General features: G+C 46.3%; 1 protein-coding gene across 2 annotated transcripts in view; it reads left to right on the top strand.

Annotated features, from left to right (window-relative positions):
- PLCB3 (phospholipase C beta 3) overlaps positions 1-22259 on the top strand; it is a 249247-nt gene that overhangs the window by 5771 nt on the left and 221217 nt on the right. Inside the window, exon 1 of one of the 2 annotated variants that reach the window (XM_056527176.1) lies at positions 4393-4621. The exons of the other annotated variant lie outside the window; for it this stretch is intronic. Coding sequence (XP_056383151.1) covers positions 4553-4621 — 69 coding nt within the window. The 5' untranslated portion in view covers positions 4393-4552. Of the gene's footprint in view, positions 1-4392; positions 4622-22259 lie in introns of those variants that run through there. 2 annotated transcript variants of the gene reach the window in all.

The following is a 22259-nucleotide window of genomic DNA, read 5'->3' as shown; positions in this document are numbered from 1 at the left end:
CAATTTGTGCAACAGCTGGCGAGCCACAGATTGGGGGTACACTCCTCTTCAGGGTTAATCCATGGCCCTGTTTCCTTCCAGTCTCATGTGTCCAGACCAGGAAATGCTAGTAACTTGTTACATAACCAAGACATTCTCTTACTCTCTCTAAGGACTCTTTATAGGCCCTACTTGTACTCTACCTCTGTTTATGTTCTTTATACTAACTGTCTGGTCCCTGTGGCTCTCCAGCTCACATGCTGGGAGTTGTAGTTTCATGCCGGCCGCATGTTGCAGCCCACGGCTGTGTACAATGACAGTCTGAACACGTATCCACAGCTGCAGTAACACACTGACTACCTTTGGATCTTGTGTACTGTTTTTGCTGACAGCTGCTTTTGTGCCCATGTGAATTACGCCTTGGGCTAGTTTCACATAGACAACTCAGTAGCTACAACAGAGTTCTAGTTGTAAACCACAATGTCTGCTGTGTTGTTTGTCGCAGATGTACGTCTTTTAGCCCCAGGTCATCTGTTAATGAACCCGACTTGCTTCACTTTGTCTTCAGTCTGATCTAGTAGAAAAAGTTGTTAGAAAGCAGATCCATCCCTATGGTGACATCTGGATGGTAAATGCCCATTGTTTAGTATTTGTAGGCTGTTACTGAGGATTGCAGCCGACTATTGACCACATCAGAATGATCAATACATAAAATGGAAACACATGCTTCACTCCTCTTAAAGGGGTATTCCAGGCAAAACCTTTTTTTTTTATATATATATCAACTGGCTCCAGAAAGTTAAACAGATTTGTAAATTACTTCTATTAAAAAATCTTAATCCTCCCAATAGTTATTAGCTTCTGAAGTTTTCCGTCTAACTGCTCAATGATGATGTCACGTCCCGGGAGCTGTGCATGATGGGAGAATATCCCCATAGGAACTGCACAGCTCCCGGGACGTGAGTCATCAGAGAGCAGTTAGACAGAAAACAACAACTCAACTTCAGAAGCTAATAACTATTGGAAGGATTAAGATTTTTTAATAGAAGTAATTTACAAATCAGTTTAACTTTCCGGAGCCAGTTGATATATAAAAAAAAGTTTTGGCCTGGAATACCCCTTTAAGGCTGACACCTCGGAAAACAAATTCGCTGTGGTTACCCATGGAGTTGATATCAGGAACATTTCTGTGACAGAGTATATATCACATTAGGCAGCTGCAAATATGGAAATTCACTAAATCTTGTATAGCACCAGGACCCATTCTAGAAAATGATCATAGGGGCTTGTGCCTTCTCCCCCACTGTGTGCTCTTTGGTACAAAATTGCACCTATACAAATTAGAAGTAAAAAGACAACTTTTCTATTCATATTTCTTCTTCTACTCTAATGCCCTATGTTACAATTAGTTCCATAACTATCCATATTTTATACAGTGAAATCTGTTTCAGAAGACCTTCTAAAATTGCTTTCATAATGTATGGTTAGCTGAAACTCTGGCACACAAAATTTGGTCTGGATAATGGGGCGATCTTCTTTAAGAGGTGGTGTTTTTGAGAGGTGTGCAATGTGTATCCTATCTTATCCTCTTCCCACCTCTCTAGGATCTGAACACCTCATTTAAAGGGGTACTCTGGCCCTAAGACATCTTATCACCTTTCCAAAGGATAGGGGATAAGAAGTCTGATCGCGGGGGTCCCGCCGCTGGGGACTCCCGCAATCTCTCATGCAGCACCCACCTATCTCAGCTGCATGAAGCGATGATTGCTCCGTGTCTGAAGCCTCACGACCACGGGCCGGAGTATCCTTTGGATAGGGGATAAGATGTCTTAGGGCCGGAGTACCCCTCTAATCACTCCTAGGGTCTACTCAAACGTATAGTATCCTTATGCGGATTTGAAGCTGCAGATTTGTTCAGTGTTATGTCATTTAGTTTACATTGAAATCTGAAGCATAAAATCCGCAGCTTCAAATGTGCGCAGGATACTTACTGTACATGTAAATAGGTCCCTAAAAGGAATTTCTCCCCAAAATGGATTTTACCTTTTGTTTTGAAAAAAATAATAAAAATTGACAGTTCAGCCCATCTACCTGAGAAGCAGTGAGATTTTTTCCTTGGGAGCAGGACCACTCTAACATTTGTAGTGTATAGGGTACGTCCCCAACAGCAAGATGGGAGAAAGGGCTCAGCTGTGCGCTTCTCCCTGCTGCTGGTTCTAACAATCATTGGGTATCTGAACACCCAGACCACATCCTATCAAAAATTTTGGCATGTCTCTGTGACATGTCAAAAGTTTTATTAAAGGGGTACTCCGCCCCTGGCATCTTATCCCCTATCCAAAGGATAGGGGATAAGATGTTAGATCGCCGCAGTCCCGCTGCTGGGGACCCCGGGGATCACCGCTGCGGCACCCCGCCATCATTACTGCACAGAGCGAGTTCGCTCTCTGCGTAATGACGGGCGATACAGGGGCCGGAGCAGCGTGACGTCATAGCTCCGCCCCTCATGACATCACGGCCCGTCCCCTTAATGCAAGTCTATGGCAGGGGGCGTGACAAGCGCCACGCTCCCTCCCATAGACTTGTATTGACGGGGGCGGGCTGTGACGTCACGAGGGGCGGAGCCATGACGCAGCGATGCTCCGGACCCTGTATTGCCCATCATTACGTGCAGAGCGATCTCGCTCTGCGCAGTAATGATAGCGGGGTGCTGCAGCAGCGATCCCCGGGGTCCCCAGCAGCGGGACCCCGGCGATCTGACATCTTATCCCCTATCCTTTGGATAGGGGATAAGATGTCTAGGGGCGGATTCCCCCTTTAAAGGGGTATTCCGGTGGAAAAAATATTTTTTTTCTTTTTTAAATCAACTGGTGCCAGAAAGTTAAACATATTTGTAAATTACTTCTATTAAAAAATCTTAATCCTTCCAGTACTTATTAGCTGCTGAATGCTACAGAGGAAATTCCTTTCTTTTTGGAACACTGATTACATCACGACCACAGTGCTCTCTGCTGACATCTCTGTCCATTTGCATAGCAGATGTATGCTAAGGGTAGCATGGGGGCTTAGTAGTTAGCACTGCTGCTTTGCAGTGCTGGGGCCTTGGATTCAAATCCCACTAAGGACAACAATAAATAAAGACTTATTATAATAACGTCAGCAGAGAGCAGTGTGTTCGTGATGTCATCAGAGAGCATTCCAAAAAGAAAAGAATTTCCTCAGTAGTATTCAGCAGCTAATAAATACAGGAAGGATTAAGATGTTTTAATAGAAGTAATTTACAAATATGTTTAACTTTCTGGCACTAGTAGATTTAAAAAAGAAAAAACAAAGTTTTTCCACTTGAGTACCCCTTTAAGTGACAAGGGCACCCCTGTTAGCCTATCAATTATGTTAACTATTACCCCTAAATACTAATAAATTACATTAAATAAGCACTGTCATAAAAGAAAACAACAAAAAAAAAAAAAACTTCTAAAATGTCAGAGACATGCCATTATAGTCTCTCTGGGTCTGAGCATTTAGTCCTGACTAATCATTAGATAGAGACGTCAAGAAGTGCACACTAAGTGTGTTCTCGGCCTGTTCAGCCACATAACACAAGTCTGTGAAATCTTTTTGGCTCAGTGGCACGCTCTGCAGTGATGAAAGGGTGCTGGTTTAACCCTTAACTGTCATGATGCCAGGATGAGGGCTCCTCAATATATTCTTGACCTATCACCACCTGTCCCAAGAACGATAGGGAGGAATAAATGATTGACCACAACCGGAGATTCACAAAACTGTAGGAAACTTTACTGCAGATTTTATGCAGAGGTAAAACAGGAACAGTCTTTACATATATACAGTCTATGAGGATCCTGACAGTTGGTTGGGACCTTGTGAGTATAAGCTCTGGAGATTGATTTAGGCTGTTCCGCTGGATTTAGGGGATTGGTTTTAGGTCCAGCAGTCACGCAGACTTTAGCGGGATTTGATTTAGTAACTCACGGTTAGTAAGCTGCTGAATTGTTAGGCTTCAGGCCTAAGTCCTCTTGCAGAATTGTAAAGAGTGATGCTTTCTCTAGAGATGATCAGGAGCAAGAGAGCTGTTACTGCTTTGCAGTACAGGAAGCAAGAGAGCGTGGATTGGCTGGCAGCTCCCTTATATGGGCAGGGGCTGGCCTTGAGCTCATTGGTTCATCCCAACTGTCAGTCCTTTACACAAAGGATTATGGTGGAACATGTGACTACCCACGTGACCTGGAAGGTCCTTAAACATACCATCACAGTAGAAACATTTGTCATGTGACCTAAGGTCCTGCAGACGCTATATAGATAAATACATTTACACTAATTATATACATGTAACACATAAATTTAAAGAACAAAGAGGTGACTAGGGATTATCTCAAGCGGACCCCAACGGTACCAAGGAACTCTGACTTTGGGGACCCCAACTGATCAAAACTTTTAACATGTCTCTAGGACACCTTTACAATCACAATACTTTAGGATATGCTTATTCTTTACAATATATTTGGCTTGAGATGCTGTCAAATAAAAATAAAAAAACTCCACAGCTGCCCTTCCGATGGCTTCCAGTTCCCATTACTCTCAGCTGTTTTCTGATTCCTGTGAAATGCAGATCGGCCTTATTGAGGTAGTTATTTCTACATTTGTTTATCCCATCAAACCAGGGGTGCTGGGTTGATAAACATTACATTTTTACTCTTTGTTAAAGTCTTTTTAAAACATAGTCTTGTTAAAACATAGATTCAGCATTAATTTCTATACGCCTACCCTTTTTAGTAGAACTGCATAACCAGCAATTCCCTAGCACATACCTATTATAATCTTTTTTTCCCATAGCTGAGTATGACCCCATCTCTACAACAATAGACTAGCTTTGCTTCTTGACCAAGTCCACCAGTCATCTGTCAGATAAAAATAAAAAGGATTGGGATGAAGTTGAAGGGCTATTCCAGGAAAAAACTTTTTTTTATATGTCAACTGGCTCCAGAAAGTTAAACAGATTTGTAAATTACTTCTATTAAAAAATCTTAATCCTTTCAGTACTTATGAGCTTCTGAAGATAAGGTTGTTCTTTTCTGTCTAAGTGCTCTCTGATGACACGTGTCTCGGGAAGCGCCCAATTTAGAAGAGGTTTGCTATGGGGATTTGCTTCTAAACTGGGCGTTTCCCGAGACACGTGTCATCAGAGAGCACTTAGACAGAAAAGAACAACCTTAACTTCAGAATCTCATAAGTACTGAAAGGATTAAGATTTTTAACCCCTTCAGGACCAAGCCCATTTTGGCCTTAAGGACCGGAGCGTTTTTCGCACATCTGACCACTGTCATTTTAAACATTAATAACTCTGGGATGCTTTTAGTTATCATTCTGATTCCGAGATAGTTTTTTCATGACATATTCTACTTTAACATAGTGGTACATTTTTGTGGTAACTTACATCCTTTCATGGTGAAAAATCCGTAAATGTTATGAAAAATTTGAAAATTTAGCATTTTTCTAACTTTGAAGCTTTCTGCTTGTAAGGAAAATGGATATTACGAATACATTTTTTTTGGTTCACATATACAATATGTCTACTTTATGTTTGCATCATAAAGTTGACATATGTTTACTTTTGGAAGACACCAGACTTCAAAGTTCAGCAGCAATTTTCCAATTTTTCACAAAATTTTCAAACTCGATATTTTTCAGGGACCAGTTCAGGTTTGAAGTGGATTTGAAGGGTCTTCATATTAGAAATACCCCATAAATGACCCCATTATAAAAACTACACCCCCCAAAGAATTCAAAATGACATTCAGTCAGCGTTTTAACCCTTTAGGTGTTTCACAGGAATAGCAGCAAAGTGAAGGAGAAAATTCACAATCTTCATTTTTTACACTCACATGTTCTTGTAGACCCAATTTTTGAATTTTTACAAGGGGTAAAAGGAGAAAATTTTTACTTGTATTTGTAGCCCAATTTCTCTCGAGTAAGCACATATCTCATATGTCTATGTAAAGTGTTCAGCGGGCACAGTAGAGGGCTCAGAAGGGAAGGAGCGAGAAGGGGATTTTGGAGAGTACGTTTTTCTGAAATGGTTTTTGGGGGGCATGTTGCATTTAGGAAGCCCTTAGGGTGCCAGAACAGCAAAAAAAGCCCACATGGCATACCATTTTGGAAACTAGACCCCTCGGGGAATGTAACATGGGATAAAGTGAGCCTTAATACCCCACAGGTGTTTCACGACTTTTGCAAATGTAACAAAAAAAATATTTTTTACCTAAAATGCTTGTTTTCCCTAAAATTTTACATTTTTAAAAAGGGTAATAGCAGACAATACCCCTAAAAATTTGAAGCCCAATTTCTCCCAATTCAGGAAACATGCCAAATGGGGGTGAAAAGTGCTCTTCTGTACTTCAGGTCTCAGAAGAGAAGGAGTCACATTTGGCTTTTTGAAACCAAATTTTGCTCTGGGGGCATGCCGCATTTAGGAAGCCCCTATGGTGCCAGGACAGCAAAAAGACCCCCACATGGCATACCATTTTGGAAACTAGACCCCTCGGGGAACGTAACAAGGGGTTAAGTGAACCTTTATACCCCACAGATGTTTCACGACTTTTGCATATGTAAAAAAAAAAAAATTTTTTTTACCTAAAATGCTTGTTTTCCCAAAAATTTTACATAAAAAAAAAAAAATCTCTGAGTTTCACAACCAGTGTGCCTTCAGCTGTTGCAAAACTACAACTCTCAGCAGTCACCGACAGCCAATGGGCATGCTGGGAGTTGTAGTTATGCAACCAGCAGATGCATCACTACAACTCCCAGCATGCACTTTAGCTGTTTGTGCAAGCTGGGAGTTGTAGTTATACAACAGCTGAAGGTACACTTTTCCATAGAAAAAATGTGCCTCCAGCTGTTGCAAAACCATAAGTCCCAGCATGCCCATAAGGGAATGCTGGGAGTTGTGGTGGTCTGCCTCCTGCTGTTGCATAACTACAGCTCCCAGCATGTCCTTTTTGCATGCTGGGAGCTGTTGCTAAGCAACAGCAGGAGGCTGTCACTCACCTCCTGCTGCTGCCGGCACACAGGTCAGTCCCGCCGACCGCCGCTCCTGGGGCCCCGATCCCAACATTGACGCTGGGGATCGGTGTCCCCAGCTCCCGGGGTGCACGTCCCGCACCCGCTCACATCCTCCGGAAGAGGGGCGGAGCGGGTTGCGGGAGTGACACCCGCAGCAGGCGCCCTGATTGGTCGGCCGGCCGACTAATCAGGGCGATCGTGAGGTGGCACCAGTGCCACCTCACCCCTGCAGGCTATGGCTGTTTGGGGCCGTCAGAGACGGCCCCGATCAGCCAGTAATTCCGGGTCACCGGAGACCCGATTGACCCGGAATCGCCGCAGATCGCTGGACTGAATTGTCCAGCGATCTGCGGCCATCGCCGACATGGGGGGACATAATGACCCCCCTGGGCGATATGCCGGGATGCCTGCTAAACGATTTCAGCAGGCATCCGGCTCCGGTCCCCAACCGGCTAGCGGTGGGGACCGGAATACCCACGGGCGTATGGATACGCCCTCGGTTCTTAAGGACTCGGAATGCAGGGCGTATCCATACGCCCTATGTCCTGAAGAGGTTAATAGAAGTAATTTACAAATCTGTTTAACTTTCTGGAGCCAGTTGATATAAAAAAAAAGTTTTTTCCTGGAATACCCCTTTAAGGCTGCCCACACACTTAGTATAGTTTCAAGATTCCCCTACAGCTGTCTCACCTTCTTGTATTCTGAATGAGGAGTAAGCATAAAGGCTCTATTAGGGTGGGTTCACATCACGTTTTTGCCATACTGCTTTCAATCCGTTTTTCTAAAGAAAACAGTATGGCAAAAAAACGGATGGAACAGTATGGAAAAAAGTAAACCGTATGCGTTTTTAAACAGTATACTGTTTTGAAAAGTGCATACAGTTCCGTCAGTTTTTATAGGATTCAAATGCGCATGTGCAAAGTAAAAATGTATACGTTTTTCCCCGTATGGAACCATATACATGTGCGTTTCCCATTGACGTCCATGTTAAAAAAAAAAAAAAAGTATGCGGTTGCAGTACGGTTTTTAAACCGGAGTCAAAACCGTGGTTGACCACGATTTTGTCTCCGGTTTAAAAACCGTACTGCAACCTTATACGTTATTTTTTTTAACATGGGCGTCAATGGGAAACGCACATGTATATGGTTCCATACGGAAAAAACATATACGTTTTTACTTTGCACATGCGCATTTGAATCCTAAAGTCCCCACCCAAGACCCCTCCCATTAAAAATGGACAAAATTTTCAAAAACGTGTGGGTTTTTTTTCTATAAAAACTGACGGAACTGTATGCACTTTTAAAAACGCATACGGTTTACTTTTTTCCATACTTATCCATCCGTTTTTTTGCCATACGGTTTTCTTTAGAAAAACGGATTGAAAACAGTGAACCCATTGGGCGATTATTGGCCAAATCGGCTGATATCGCCCTGTGTAAAAGGAATAGTGATCGTTGGTGCAGCCTTCCCCATGCGATTATTGAGCGATGTAATAGGGTCTGTAAATGACCTTATTTACACAGTGGCTTGGGTCATCTACTAGGGCCCTAAACCTTTGCTAGACACCCCTGACAAATGCTTATCTCTCTTTAAAACTAAAGGATCAGGTATGTTGAAAGTTGAAATCCAACAGCCTTATCCTTTACTCCTTAAAACTATGTTGGGAAGTGTTGGGACCCCATACACATTAGATGGTTAGCCAGTCCTGCCCAAATTGGAGCCTTCAGTTGACAATAATCTAACATTTGTGCCTAGTTTAATTCCTATATTCTCTGTAAGATTAGGAACATGTAAAACATTTTGTAGTCTAAAAAACGCTGTAGGAAAATTTTGCTCTGGTTTCTAATTTATTTCTAGGTTTAATGTTCTATTTTCCGGATGATCTCAGATTTCTAGATAATTTCAGTGCCCTTCCGACTCAACTGTTTGTCTTTTATCTGGGCTTCTGGGCAGACAGATTGTAATAGATGTTATCTACACCCAAACGCCTGTCATTTACATGTGAGGTTTGAGGCCCTTCAGGCCATCAACAACAGGAACTTTTTATTATACTAGTGGAAAAGACTTGCAGATTTCATCATCTTTTATAACAAAAACAATGTACTGTCAAGATCCTGAATACATCAGATGGAAAGGTGCTTTGTGTAGACCAGACCGTCTTAAAGGGGTACTCCGGTGGAAAACATTTTTTTCATCAACTGGTCCCAGAAAGTTAAACAGATTTGTAAATGACTTCTATTTAAAAATCTTTACCCTTCCAGTACTTTTTAGCTGCTACAGAGGAAATTATTTTCTTTTTGAATTTCTTTTTTGCCTTGTCCACAGTGCTCTCTGCTGACACCTGATGCCATATTAGAAACTGTCCAGAGCAGGAGAAAATCCCCATTGCAAACCTATGCTGCTCTGGCAGTTCCTGACAGGGACAGAGGTGTCAGCAGAGAGCACTGTGGACAAGACAAAAAATAAATTAAAAAAGAAAAGAATTTCCTCTGTAGCATACAGCTGCTAAAAGTACTGGAAGGGTCAGGGGCGTAGGAACCGGGGGGACGGGGGGGGATGGATCCCCCCCCCAAGAATTAAGGCTGGGGGACCGATAATGGCTTCATCCCCCCCCCCCCCCCCCCGCTCGCCGCCCGCTGCCCGCCGCCGCTACTACGCCCGCACCATGCCGCTCAGCACAGCACCCTCTCTGACACTGAGGCTGTCCCTGTCTCCCAGTCCCAGTCTAAAACTTTACCTGGCACTGTGCAATGCTGTGCGGCCGGGCGGCTGGATCTGCGGAGGGACGTTGCGGAAGTGACGTCACTCCGCAGACCCGCGCAGGACGTCACGTCACTCGCCGAGACTGAGAGGAGACTGGAGAGGTGCTGCGGTAGTAGGTAAGGGTGTCTGTGTGTGTCTGTTACCATGTGTGTGTCAGTGTTTGTGTGTCTGTCGGCCAGTGTGTGTGTGTGTGTCAGTGTTTGTGTGTCTGACACTGTCAGCCAGTGTGTGTGTGTGTGTGTGTCTCTGAATTCCACCCCACCCACCCCAACCCACCCCAATTCCCCTGTGGCAATTCCCTTGTGGACATGGGTGACAGAGGGGTGTAGAGGAGTGTACAGAGGGGTGTAGAGGAGCGTACATGGGTGACAGTGGTGTAGAGGAGCGTACATGGGTGACAGGGGTATAGAGGAGCGTACATGGGTGACAGTGGTGTAGAGGAGCGTACATGGGTGACAGGGGTGTAGAGGAGCATCCATGGGTAACAGGGGTGTAGAGGAGCATCCATGGGTGACAGGGGTGTAGAGGAGTGTACAGAGGGGTTTAGAGGAGTGTACATGAGTGACAGATGGGTGTACATGGGTGACAGATGGGTGTAGAGGAGTGTACATGGGTGACAGAGGGGTGCAGAAGAGTGTGCATGGGTGACAGGGGTGTAGAGGAGTGTACATGGGTGTAGAGGGGTGCAGAAGAGTGTACATGGGTGACAGGGGTGTAGAGGAGTGTACATGGGTGACAGGGGTGTAGAGGAGCGTACATGGGTGAAAGGGGTGTAGAGGAGCATACATGGGTGAAAGGGGTGTAGAGGAATGTACAAAGGGGTGTATAGGAGCGTACATGGGTGACAGGGGTGTAGAGGAGTGTACATGGGTGACAAAGGGGTGTAGAGAAGTGTACATGGGTGACAGAGGGGTGTAGAGGAGTGTACATGGGTGATAGATGGGTGTACATGGGTGACAGAGGGGTGTAGAGGAGTGTACATGGGTGATAGATGGGTGTACATGGGTGACAGAGGGGTGTAGAGGAGTGTACATGGGTGACAGATGGGTGTACATGGGTGACAGAGGGGTGTAGAGGAGTGTACATGGGTGACAGGGGTGTAGAGGAGTCTACATGGGTGACAGAGGGGTGCAGAAGAGTGTACATGGGTGACAGGGGTGTAGAGGAGTGTACATGAGTGACAGAGGGGTATAGAGGAGAGTACATGGGTGACAGAGGGGTGCAGAAGAGTGTACATGGGTGACAGGGGTGTAGAGGAGTCTACATGGGTGACAGAGGGGTGCAGAAGAGTGTACATGGGTGACGGGTGTAGAGGAGTGTACATGGGTGACAGGGGTGTAGAGGAGCATACATGGGTGAAAGGGGTGTAGAGGAATGTACAAAGGGGTGTATAGGAGCGTACATGGGTGACAGAGGGGTGTAGAGGAGTGTACATGGGTGGCAGAGGGGTACAGAGGAGTGTACATGGGTGACAGAGGGGTACAGAGGAGTGTACATGGGTGACAAAGGGGTACAGAGGAGTGTACATGGGTGACAGAGGGGTATAGAGGAGTGTACATGGGTGACAGATGGGTGTAGAGGAGTGTACAGAGGGGTGTAGAGAGGTTTACAAGGGTGATAGATGGGTGTAGAAGAGTGAACATGGGTGACGGGGGCATAGGGGTGACAGAGGGGTGGACAGGGGGTGGACATGGGTGACAGGAGGGTGGACAGGGGAGACGGGGTCAGAGGGGTGGACAAGGGGGTAAAAGAGGGACAGGAGTGACAGAGAGGGGTGGACTGGGGTAACAAAGGGACAGATGGGTGGACATGGGTGACAGAGTAGACTACGGGGGTAGACAGGGGGGTAAACATGAGTGACAGGGATGGACAGGGGAGTGGACAAGGCAGACATGGATGACAGGAGGGTGGACATGGGTGACGGGGATGATAGGTGGGGGGACATGTGTGAGTGACGGGGGGTGTACATGGGTGACAGGAAGGTGAACATGGGTGACATGGGTGACAGGGAAGGGTGGACATGGGTGACAGGGAAGGGTGGACATGGGTGACAGGGAAGGGTGGACATGGGTGACAGGCAAGGGTGGACATGGGTGACAGGCAAGGGTGGACATGGGTGACAGGCAAGGGTGGACATGGGTGACAGGCAAGGGTGGACATGGGTGACAGGCAAGGGTGGACATGGGTGACAGGCAAGGGTGGACATGGGTGACAGGCAAGGGTGGACATGGGTGACAGGCAAGGGTGGACATGAGTGACAGGCAAGGGTGGACATGGGTGACAGGCAAGGGTGGACATGGGTGACAGGCAAGGGTGGACATGGGTGACAGGCAAGGGTGGACATGGGTGACAGGCAAGGGTGCCCATGGGTGACAGGGAGGGTGTAAAAGGGTGACTGAGGGGGGTGGACATGGGTGACTGATGGGGGTGGACATGGGTGACGGGGGGGTGGACATGGGTGACGGGGGGGTGGACATGGGTGACGGGGGGGTGGACATGGGTGACGGGGGGGTGGACATGGGTGACGGGGGGGTGGACATGGGTGACGGGGGGGGCGGACATGGGTGACGGGAGGGATTACATGGGTGACGGGAGGGATTACATGGGTGACGGGGGGGGTGGACATGGGTGACGGGGGGGGGACATGGGTGACGGGGGGGGACATGGGTGACCGGGGGGGGGGGGACATGGGTGACGGGGGGGGTGGACATGAGTGACGGGGAGGGGGTGACAGGGGGGGGGGGTAGAGGGTGTACCTGGGTGACGGTGGGGGGATTTAGACAGGGTTGAGAAGGTGAACAGAGGGGTGGAAAGGGTACGGTACCTTAAGCAAGCCGGCCCGCGCAGCTTGCAGGTCCACAGGAGGCACTGGAGTCCGGCGCAGGTGCAGCTCGTTCCGCCCCAGGGCACCATTTCCGGCTCACTGCGCCGCAAGGGAGAGGGGGACGGAGGGGGACGCAGGAGACAGAGAGTGAAGGAGGGGGACACGGGGAACAGAGGGGGAAGGAGGGGAACACGGGTCACGCGGCAGACGCAGGGGAACATAAGAGATGCAGGGGGACGCTGTGCGCGCAGTGCGCACGCAGACTTCCCTCCCCCCTGCGCCGTCAGGCCGGGGCGGGACATTTAAAAAAAAATAATAGTAAAAAATAAAAAAATCACGGCAAAATCCCGCGGCACCACGGGCAGTGCTGAACGGCACACACGTGTGCCGCGGCACCGCGGTTGGGAATCACTGGCCTATACCTATGGTGAAGAGAGGGGGGGTAACTGCCTATACCTATGGGGAAGAGGGGTGGGGGGGTAACTGCCTATACTTATGGGGAAGGGGGGGGGGTAACTGCCTATTCCTATGGGAAGAGGGGGGGGGGTAACTGCCTATTCCTATGGGAAGAGGGGGGGGGGGGGTAACTGCCTATTCCTATGGGAAGAGGGGGGGGGGGTAACTGCCTATTCCTATGGGGAAGAGGGGGGTAACTGCCTATACCTATGGGGAAGAGGGGGGGGGGGGTAACTGCCTATACTTATGGGGAAGAGGGGGGGGGTAACTGCCTATTCCTATGGGGAAGAGGGGGGTAACTGCCTATATCTATGGGGAAGAGGGGGGGGGGTAACTGCCTATACCTATGGGGAAGAGGGGGGGGGTAACTGCCTATTCCTATGGGGAAGAGGGGGGGGGGGAAACTGCCTATAGGGAAGAGAGAGGGGGGGGGGGGTAACTGATTATACCTATAGGGAAGAGAGAGGGGGGTAACTGCCTATACCTCTATACCTATAGGGAAGAGAGAGGGGGGGGGGGGTAACTGCCTATAGGTATAGGCAGTTACCCCCCCCCCCTCTCTCTTCCCTATAGGCAGTTACGCCCCCCCCCTCTTCCCCATAGGTATGGGGAAGAGGGGGGGGGCGTAACTGTCTATAGGGAAGAGAGAGAGGGGGGGGGGGGGGTAACTGCCTATACCTATAGGGAAGAGAGAGGGGGGTAACTGCCTATAATTTAGGGAAGAGAGAGGGGGGGGGTAACTGCCTATACCTATGGGGAAGAGGGGGGCGGTAACTGCCTATACCTATGGGGAAGAGAGAGAGGGGGAGTAACTGCCTATACCTATGGGGAAGAGGGGGGGGGTAACTGCCTATACCCATAGGGAAGAGAGAGGGGGGGGGTAACTGCCTATACCTATGGGGAAGAGGGGGGGGGTAACTGCCTATACCTATGGGGAAGAGGGGGGGGGGGGTAACTGCCTATACCTATAGGGAAGAGAGAGAGGGGGGGTAACTGCCTATACCTATGGGGAAGAGGGAGGAGTCCCAAAATGTAACTGTAATCACTTATATGGTATACACATCCTGTGTACAGCTGATATCTACCGCCATATGGTCCTGTATATAATCACTTATATTGTATACAGATCCTTTTATAGTATACTGGTCTGTGTATAGTGGTTTTATTCAGTACAACATTTTAAGTTTTCCACCTACAGAGCTATATGAGGGCTTTATCGGTATCAATTTGGTTTTGATGATGTTTTTCATCCTATTTTTGGTTGTTGGTAGTGTGTATACAGAGGAGCTGTTACAATGTTTTGCATTTGCACTATTTGGTGAGGTTGTCAAATGTATTTATATTATATTTGTATTTGCTGGGTAACCCCTTAAATTTATTGCCTGTTGTTAAATAAATGTTATTTACAATTGTAAGTTTTATTCTCTAAATGTAATTTTTTTGTGCGATATAGGAAAGTTCCCCCCGCATATATATTGTATCCATCCCATCCCCTCTGCCATTTCTTTACCCCCCCCATCCCCCATCCCCCATGCCATTTCTCAAACCCCTGATCCCTCGTCCTCTGTGCAATCGGGCCCCTCCCCCCCTTTTTTAGCTCCACCCCCACATAGCCACACACACAACTGGTATTTTTCTGAGAGAAAGGTGGCAACTCTATACTACCTGTATTCTTTGGCAGGCCCCGCTGATGCCTGCGGCCTGCACGTATTAATTCATTACTTTCCCTTTAAGAAAGTAATGAATTCTGGGGGATGAGTGAGGCGACGTGCCTGTGCGCAGTTACGTACTGCAGCGTAGCTCTATTTGCCCGCCAAAGAAGAGCTGTGTCTCAGTTGGAAAAAAGCCCTTCACCAAGACGGTTGCCTGCAAGGTAGCTCCTTCTGCTCCAGCTTAATCTATGGCCGCCCGCCCGCCTGCAATGATATTTCTCACATGAATCATCATCATTCAGCTTTCTACTAGGAAAGCTGAGTGAATGATGATTCCTATGAGAAATATAATTGCAGCCATATTTTTTTCACCCAGCTTTTCTAGACTGTCTTCGGAACAGAAAAGTTTGCCTAAATATGTGGTAATATATATTTAGGCAATGTTTGCTGTATTGAAGTCTAGGAAAGCTGGGTGGAAAAAATATGGCTGCAATTATATTTCTCACAGGAATCACTCAGCTTTCCTAGTAGGATTCCAGTGAGAAATATAATTGCAGCCGTATTTTTTCCACCCAGCTTTCTTAGGCTTCATAACCGCCAAGTTTGCCTACATGTGCGGTAACACCTAAAATATAATTGCACAAATCTAACAGCAGCCATAGGAAATATTATTGCAGCCATATTTTTTTCACCCAGCTTTCCTTGACTTCAATACAGCAAACATTGCCTAAATATTTGTTATCACATATTTAGGCAAACTTTGCTGTTCTGAAGACAGTCTAGGAAAGCTGGGTGAAAAAAATATGGCTGCAATAATATTTCCTATGGCTGCTGTTAGATTTGTGCAATTATATTTTAGGTGTTACCGCACATGTAGGCAAACTTGGCTGTTTTGAAGCCTAGGAAAGCTGGGTGGAAAAAATATGGCTGCAATAGTATTTTTCACTCGGCTTTCCTATGGCTGCTGTTAGATTTGTGCAATTATATTTTAGGTGTTACCGCATATGTAGGCAAACTTGGCTGTTTTGAAGCCTAGGAAAGCTGGGTGGAAAAAATATGGCTGCAATAGTATTTTTCACTCAGCTTTCCTATGGCTGCTGTTAGATTTGTGCAATTATATTTTAGGTGTTACCGCATATGTAGGCAAACTTGGCTGTTTTGATGCCTAGGAAAGCTGGGTGGAAAAAATATGGCTGCAATAATATTTTTCACTTTGCTTTCCTATGGCTGCTGTTAGATTTGTGCAATTATATAACAATATACCGGGTATATGAAAATGATGTCAATAGTGCCTACACTAACCCCTCGTCCTGACCTCACACACAGCCTACCTCCCACAGTCCTGACAGATCCCTATCCCTTGAATTCACTGCTTCCTGAAGGTACCTGTGATGAGGAGCCCGTATTGACCCGTCCCCTTTAGCCCGTCCCCTTTTAGCCACTCCCCTTTTATGGCTCCACCTTTTTCGACACCTCAATGCTATCCCCCCCAGATTTTTTGGGCTTCCTAGGCCCCTGGGAAGGGTAAAGATTTTTTAATAGAAGTCTTTTACAAATTTGTTTCTTTCTGGCACCAGCCGATTAAAAAATTTTTTTCCACTGGATGGGGTTTCCTATTTTGTAAATCCCCATGTGGAATAGAGCAGCAGGTGACTTGCATGTGCAACCAGCTGTTCCATTCTACGGGTACGCTCAGATGAGCTGATTTTCGGTGCGTATTTTGCTGCGGATCCGCCGCTGAAGGACCTCTATATGCTGCCTTTACATGTGCCTGCTCGGAGCGGCAGTGCGCCGCTACGAGCAAACACACTGTGATGTGCGAGTCTCTGTGCGCATGCACAGTATACTCGGACATCGTGGCAGCTCTCGGCCTAGCACATAGAGCAGGGGGAGCGGCTGCAAAATTTTGCATTTTTTTTACTTTGAAGCTCTCTGCTTGTAAGAAAAATAGACATACCAAATAAATTATATATTAATTCACATATACAATATGTCTACTTTATGTTTGCATCATGAAGTTGACATGTTTTTACTTTTGGAAGACATCAGAGGGCTTCAAAGTTCAGCAGCAATTTTCAAATTTTTCACATTTTCAAAATCGGATTTTCTCCGAGACCAGTTCAGTTTTGAAGTGGATTTGAAGGGCCTTCATATTAGAAATACCCCATAAATGACCCCATTATAAAAACTGCACCCCTCAATGTATTCAAAATGACATTTAGAAAGTGTGTTTAACCCTTTAGGTGTTTCACAGGAATAGCAGCAAAGTGAAGGAGTAAATTCAAAATCTTTATTTTTTACACTCGTATGTTCTTGTAGACCCAGTTTTTGAATTTTAACAAGGGGGTAAAAGGAGAGAAATCCCAACCCAAAATGTGTAACCCAATTTCTCTTGAGTAAGGAAATACCTCATATGTGTAGGTCAAGTGTTCGGCAGGCGCAATAGAGGGCTCAGAAGGGAAGGAGCGACAATGGGATTTTGGAGAGTGAGTTTTTCTGAAATGGTTTTTGGGGGGCATGTCACATTTAGGAAGCCCCTGTGGTACCAGAACAGAAAAAAAAACAACATGGCATACTATTTTTTAAACTGCACCCATCAAGGAACGTAACAAGCCTAAAGCTTTAAGTGAGCCTTCACATGCCACAGGTGTTTGACGATTTTTCGGCAATTTTACAAGGGGTTATAGGAGAAAATGCCCCCCAAAGTATGCAACCCCATGTGTGGACATCAAGTGCACTGCGGGCGCTTTACAAGAGTAGGAGTCACATTTGGCTTTTGGAAAGCAAATTTAGCTGAAATTGTTTTTGGGGGGCATGTCACATTTAGGAAGCCCCTATGGTGCAAGGACAGCAAAAAACAAACAAAAAAAAAACCACATTGCATGCTATAACCACATTGCATACTATTTTGGAAATTACACCCCTCAAGGAACGTAACAAGGGGTACAGTGAGCCTTAACACCCCACAGGTGTTTGATAAATGTTCAATAAAGTTGGATGTGAAAAGGAAAAATTTTGACTTTTTACACTAAAATGCTGGGGTTACCCCAAATTTTTCATTTTCACAAGTGGTAATAGGAGAAAATGTCACCGTAAATTTGTAAATACCATTTCTTCGGAGTAAGGACATACCTCATATTTGAAGTAAACTGCTCTGCGGGTGCACACCAAGTCTCAGAATTGCAGGAGCACCATTCAGCTTTTGGAGAATTTTGTCAGGGGCCTTGAGCTTTTACAGAGCTGCCATGGAGCCAGAACAGTGGGACCCCCCTTCAAGTGCCATAATTTTGGAAACTACACCCCTCAGGGAATGTAACAAGGGGTATAGTGAGTATTTACACCTCACAGGTGTTTGGAACATTGGGCTGTAAAATGGCAAAATAGTTTTTTTTTTTTCACAAAAATGCCGGTGGTACCCCAAATTTTTCATTTGCACAAAGGGTAATAGGAGAAAATTACCCCAAATTTTGTAACCCCATTGCTTCTGAGTATGGAAGTATGGGGGTGCAATACAGGGCTCAAGAGTCATAGAGGTCTGTTTGCATTTGAGGCCTATGGCATATCAGTAGCAGATGGTTACATACTTTCAGCGAGAAAAAAAAAAAAAAGGAACACCCACATGTGACCCCATTCCACACAGTACACCCCTGGGGAAGGTGTATAGGGGGGAACTGGACATTTGAAACGGACTTATGTTCCCTAAATTTATTCCCTAAAGTTTACATAGGGTGGGGGGGGGGGGGGGGGGGTTGTTTGGGAAATGAAAAGTACAATGTTATTATGCCAATATGCCAGCCCCAAACCCTATGCTCTGAATCATCATTCTGGGAATGTGATGTGTGTGGCCGTCCCTAACCTGTGGCCTCAAATGTGCACACCGCTCAGGTGGAGAGAGAGCACTGCGCGTTTGAGGCAACATAAAAAAGACCCTGGTGCTAGTGACTCAGTGACCCATGACCCATTTTAGGAAAAAATACCCCAGGTTATTTTATTTATTTATTTATTTTTTGAAGAAAGAGTTTTTTGGGCAGTTTAGTGGTTTATGTGGTTAAAATTTGGAATGTACTCCGAACTTGTTACATTGGGGTAAAATTATGGGAAATTTTAATGAAAAGGGAAAATTTTGTATTCCATGGAAGTGTGATACTCCCTGAAGCAATCCTTAAAGGGTACCTCTCATCAAATACACTTTTGATATATTTTAGATTAATGAATGTTGAATAACTTTCCAATAGCATGTTTATGAAAAATATGCTTCTTTCTATTGTATTTTTCCTGATCAGTCCTGTCAGCAAGCATTTCTGACTCATGCTGGAGTCCTAAACACTCAGAGCTGCCAGCCTGCTTTGTTCACAGCCAAACAGGCTGTAAACAAAGCAGGCTGGCAGCTCTGAGTGTTCTCATTTGTGAACAAAGCAGACTGGCAGCTCGTAGTGTTTAGGACTCCAGCATGAGTCTGAAATGCTTGCTGCCAGGACTGGTAGGGAGACCCCTAGTGGTCATTTCTTCAAAGTGAAAAATGAAATAGAAAGAAGCCTATTTTTTAATAACATACAATTGTGAAGTTATTCTGCATACATTAATCTATAATATATCAAAAGTTTTTTTGATGAGAGGTACCCTTTAATGCAGAGATCAGGGCAAGTGTCACATTGAGTGGTGGTGTCCTTCCGTATCCCCCTTCTTGTGGCACACTCTGGGATCGTCCCTTCATTCCAGTGTGTGGGACCTCACATGGAAAGTGCTGGCCTGGGACGATCCTGGCACCTATAACTCCAGTTCCTTGGGAACTCCGGCCTGCTCTTTCCCGGTCACCAAAGATTAGGGCCCTTAGGACTACTTCTTGGAACTGGAGGAATGTACCTATGTTGCCAGCGTACTGGGACATTACAGTAGAGTTGTACATGGCAAACTGTACCAAGTAGACTACAACTTTTTTGTACCATACCCGTGTTTTCCGCATGGCGATGTATGGCTTGAGGACTTGATCAGAGAGATCAACTCCCCCCATATACCGATTGTAGACCAGAATACAATCGGGCTTGAGGACCATTGTTGTGTGTACAGTACTGGGCACCAGTGTACAAGAAAGATATAGTGGAGCTGGAGAGGGTTCAAAGACAGGCAACCAGAGTAATACGGGGAATGGGGGGACTACAGTACTCAGAAATATTAGCAGAGTTGGGGTTAATTAGTTTAGAAAAAAGAAGGCTTAGGGGAGACCTAATAACTATGTATAAATATATCAGGGGGCAGTACAGAAATCTCTCCCATGATCTATTTATACCCAGGACTGTATAACAAGGGGGCATCCTCTATGTTTAGAGGACAGAAGGTTTCTACACCAGCAGAGATGGGGGTTCTTTACTGTAAGAGCAGTGAAACTGTGGAATTCTCTGCCTGAGGAGGTGGTCATGGTGAACTCTGTAAAAGAGTTTAAAAGGGGTCTGGATGCATTTTTGGCGAATAATAACATCGCTGGTTATGGATACTAGATTTATAGGGACAGAACATTATTTATTCGGACTGCTATATTGGAGTCGGGAAGGAATTTTTACCTCTAGTATGAGGGTTTTTTGCCTTACTCTGGATCAACTCAGTAGGGACTCATTAGGGTTATAGGTTGAACTTGATGGACTCTGGTCTGTTTTCAACCTTATTAACTATGTTACTATGTTACCTAGCACAGGGCCAGATGAGCTGCCGTTACCATGAATTTTGGTCAACATACTCTTATCCTTATACCTGACCAGCAACAGGTTTTCATGGGTAAGGGTACGGGACTCACTCTTGGGCATAGGTGTTCTACCGCACGGTCCCACAAGCGGTTGTGGATCTGGCAGCAAATTATGTGAACAAAGGGATGCTGGTATAAAAGTTGTCCACGTACATGTGGTAACCCTTATCCAGCAATAGGGGCACAAGGTCCCAAACGAGTTTCCCGCTAACACCCAGAATGGGGGGACATTCTGGGGGTTCAATACGGGAATCCTTTCCCTCATATACTCTAAACTTGTAAGTGTACCCGGTGGTACTCTCACAAAGTTTGTAGAGTTTCACCCCATACCGCGCCCGCTTCGAGGAATATACTGGCGGAAGATGAGTCTCCCCTTAAAACTGATAAGAGACTCATCTACAGAGAGCTCCCTGAAGGGTACGTAGGCCTCCAAAAATTTGGCCCCAAAGTGATCTATGACCGGCCTCACTTTGTAAAGCCGGTCATAGGCAGGATCACTTCGTGGGGGGGACATGCCGCATTATCAGCGTAATGCATGCATTTCCAAATGGCCTTGAACCGCCTCCATATCATGGCCATACTGTAGAGTGGGGTCTGCTGGAGGATGTCCCCGTTCCAGGACTGCCTGACACTGTTTTTTTTTTACTAGGCCCATATGCAGCACCAGGCCCCAAAATGTCCTAATTTCGGCTGCATTGACGGCATACCATTAATTGGGCCTATCCAAAAACGAATCTGGGTGGTGGGCGATGAACTGTTGGGCGTATAAGTTTGCTCCACCATATGATGGACAAAGTCGTCGAACTGAAATAATAACTATAAAAGTATGTAGTGGCGGGGAAGTGTGTGTGTGTATGTGTGCTTGGTAAAAACTTTATATAATGGTGTGTGATAAAATATCACACACCGTTATAAAAATAAATAAATAAATAAACGCTGTGGCCAAAAAAATATAAAAAGGTGGCCAAATGCAGTGCCCTGAAGCCCTAATAGGGCCTGGGTCACGCTGCAAAATGTGCTGCGGACCCTTTAGGACCTATTAGGGGGTCAGGGGGGAGAACTTTTGCCCTGAGAGGCACAGATCTGGTCAGAGGGGGGGAGGGGTCCCTGGCTCCTTCTCTCAGCTCTGCCTGCTGATAGAGCTCAGTGGGCTGGCAGAGCTGAGAGAAGGGGACATTAACCCCTCCTCTGCCAGCTGCTATTGGTCGTCCGACCAATAACAGCTCATCTGGGGAGGTGACGTGATCACCACCTCCCCCGAGCAACAGGAGGTGATTAGCGGTGTATAGTACGCCACCGATCACATTCTAATTCCGGCTCATCGGGTAACACATGACCCGTATGACCGGAATTGCTGCACATCGCTGATGTGAATTCACTGGCGATCTGCGGTGATCGCTGACATGGAGGACCCCCCCCAGGCATTGTCATGGGATACCTGCTGAATGATTTCAGCAGACATTCCGGACCGGAATTCCCACGGGCCCACAGGTACGCCCAGGGTCCTTAAAGGGGTATTCCACCCCTAGACATCTTATCCCCTATCCAAAGGATAGGGGATAAGATGTCAGATCGCCGGGGTCCCGCTGCTGGGGACCCCGGGGATCGCTGCTGCAGCACCCCGCTATCATTACTGCGCAGAGCGAGATCGCTCTGCACGTAATTACGGGCAATACAGGGGCCGGAGCATCGTTACGTCACGGCTCCGCCCCTCGTGACGTAACGGCCCACCCCTGTCAATACAAGTCTATGGGAGGGGGCGTGCCGGTCA

The sequence above is a fragment of the Hyla sarda genome, chromosome 6, assembly GCF_029499605.1.
Source record: "Hyla sarda isolate aHylSar1 chromosome 6, aHylSar1.hap1, whole genome shotgun sequence".
In the NCBI taxonomy this organism is placed as follows: Eukaryota; Metazoa; Chordata; class Amphibia; order Anura; family Hylidae; genus Hyla; species Hyla sarda.
The sequence above is the reverse complement of the archived record's forward strand: the minus strand, read 5'-3'. Positions and strand labels throughout refer to the sequence as shown.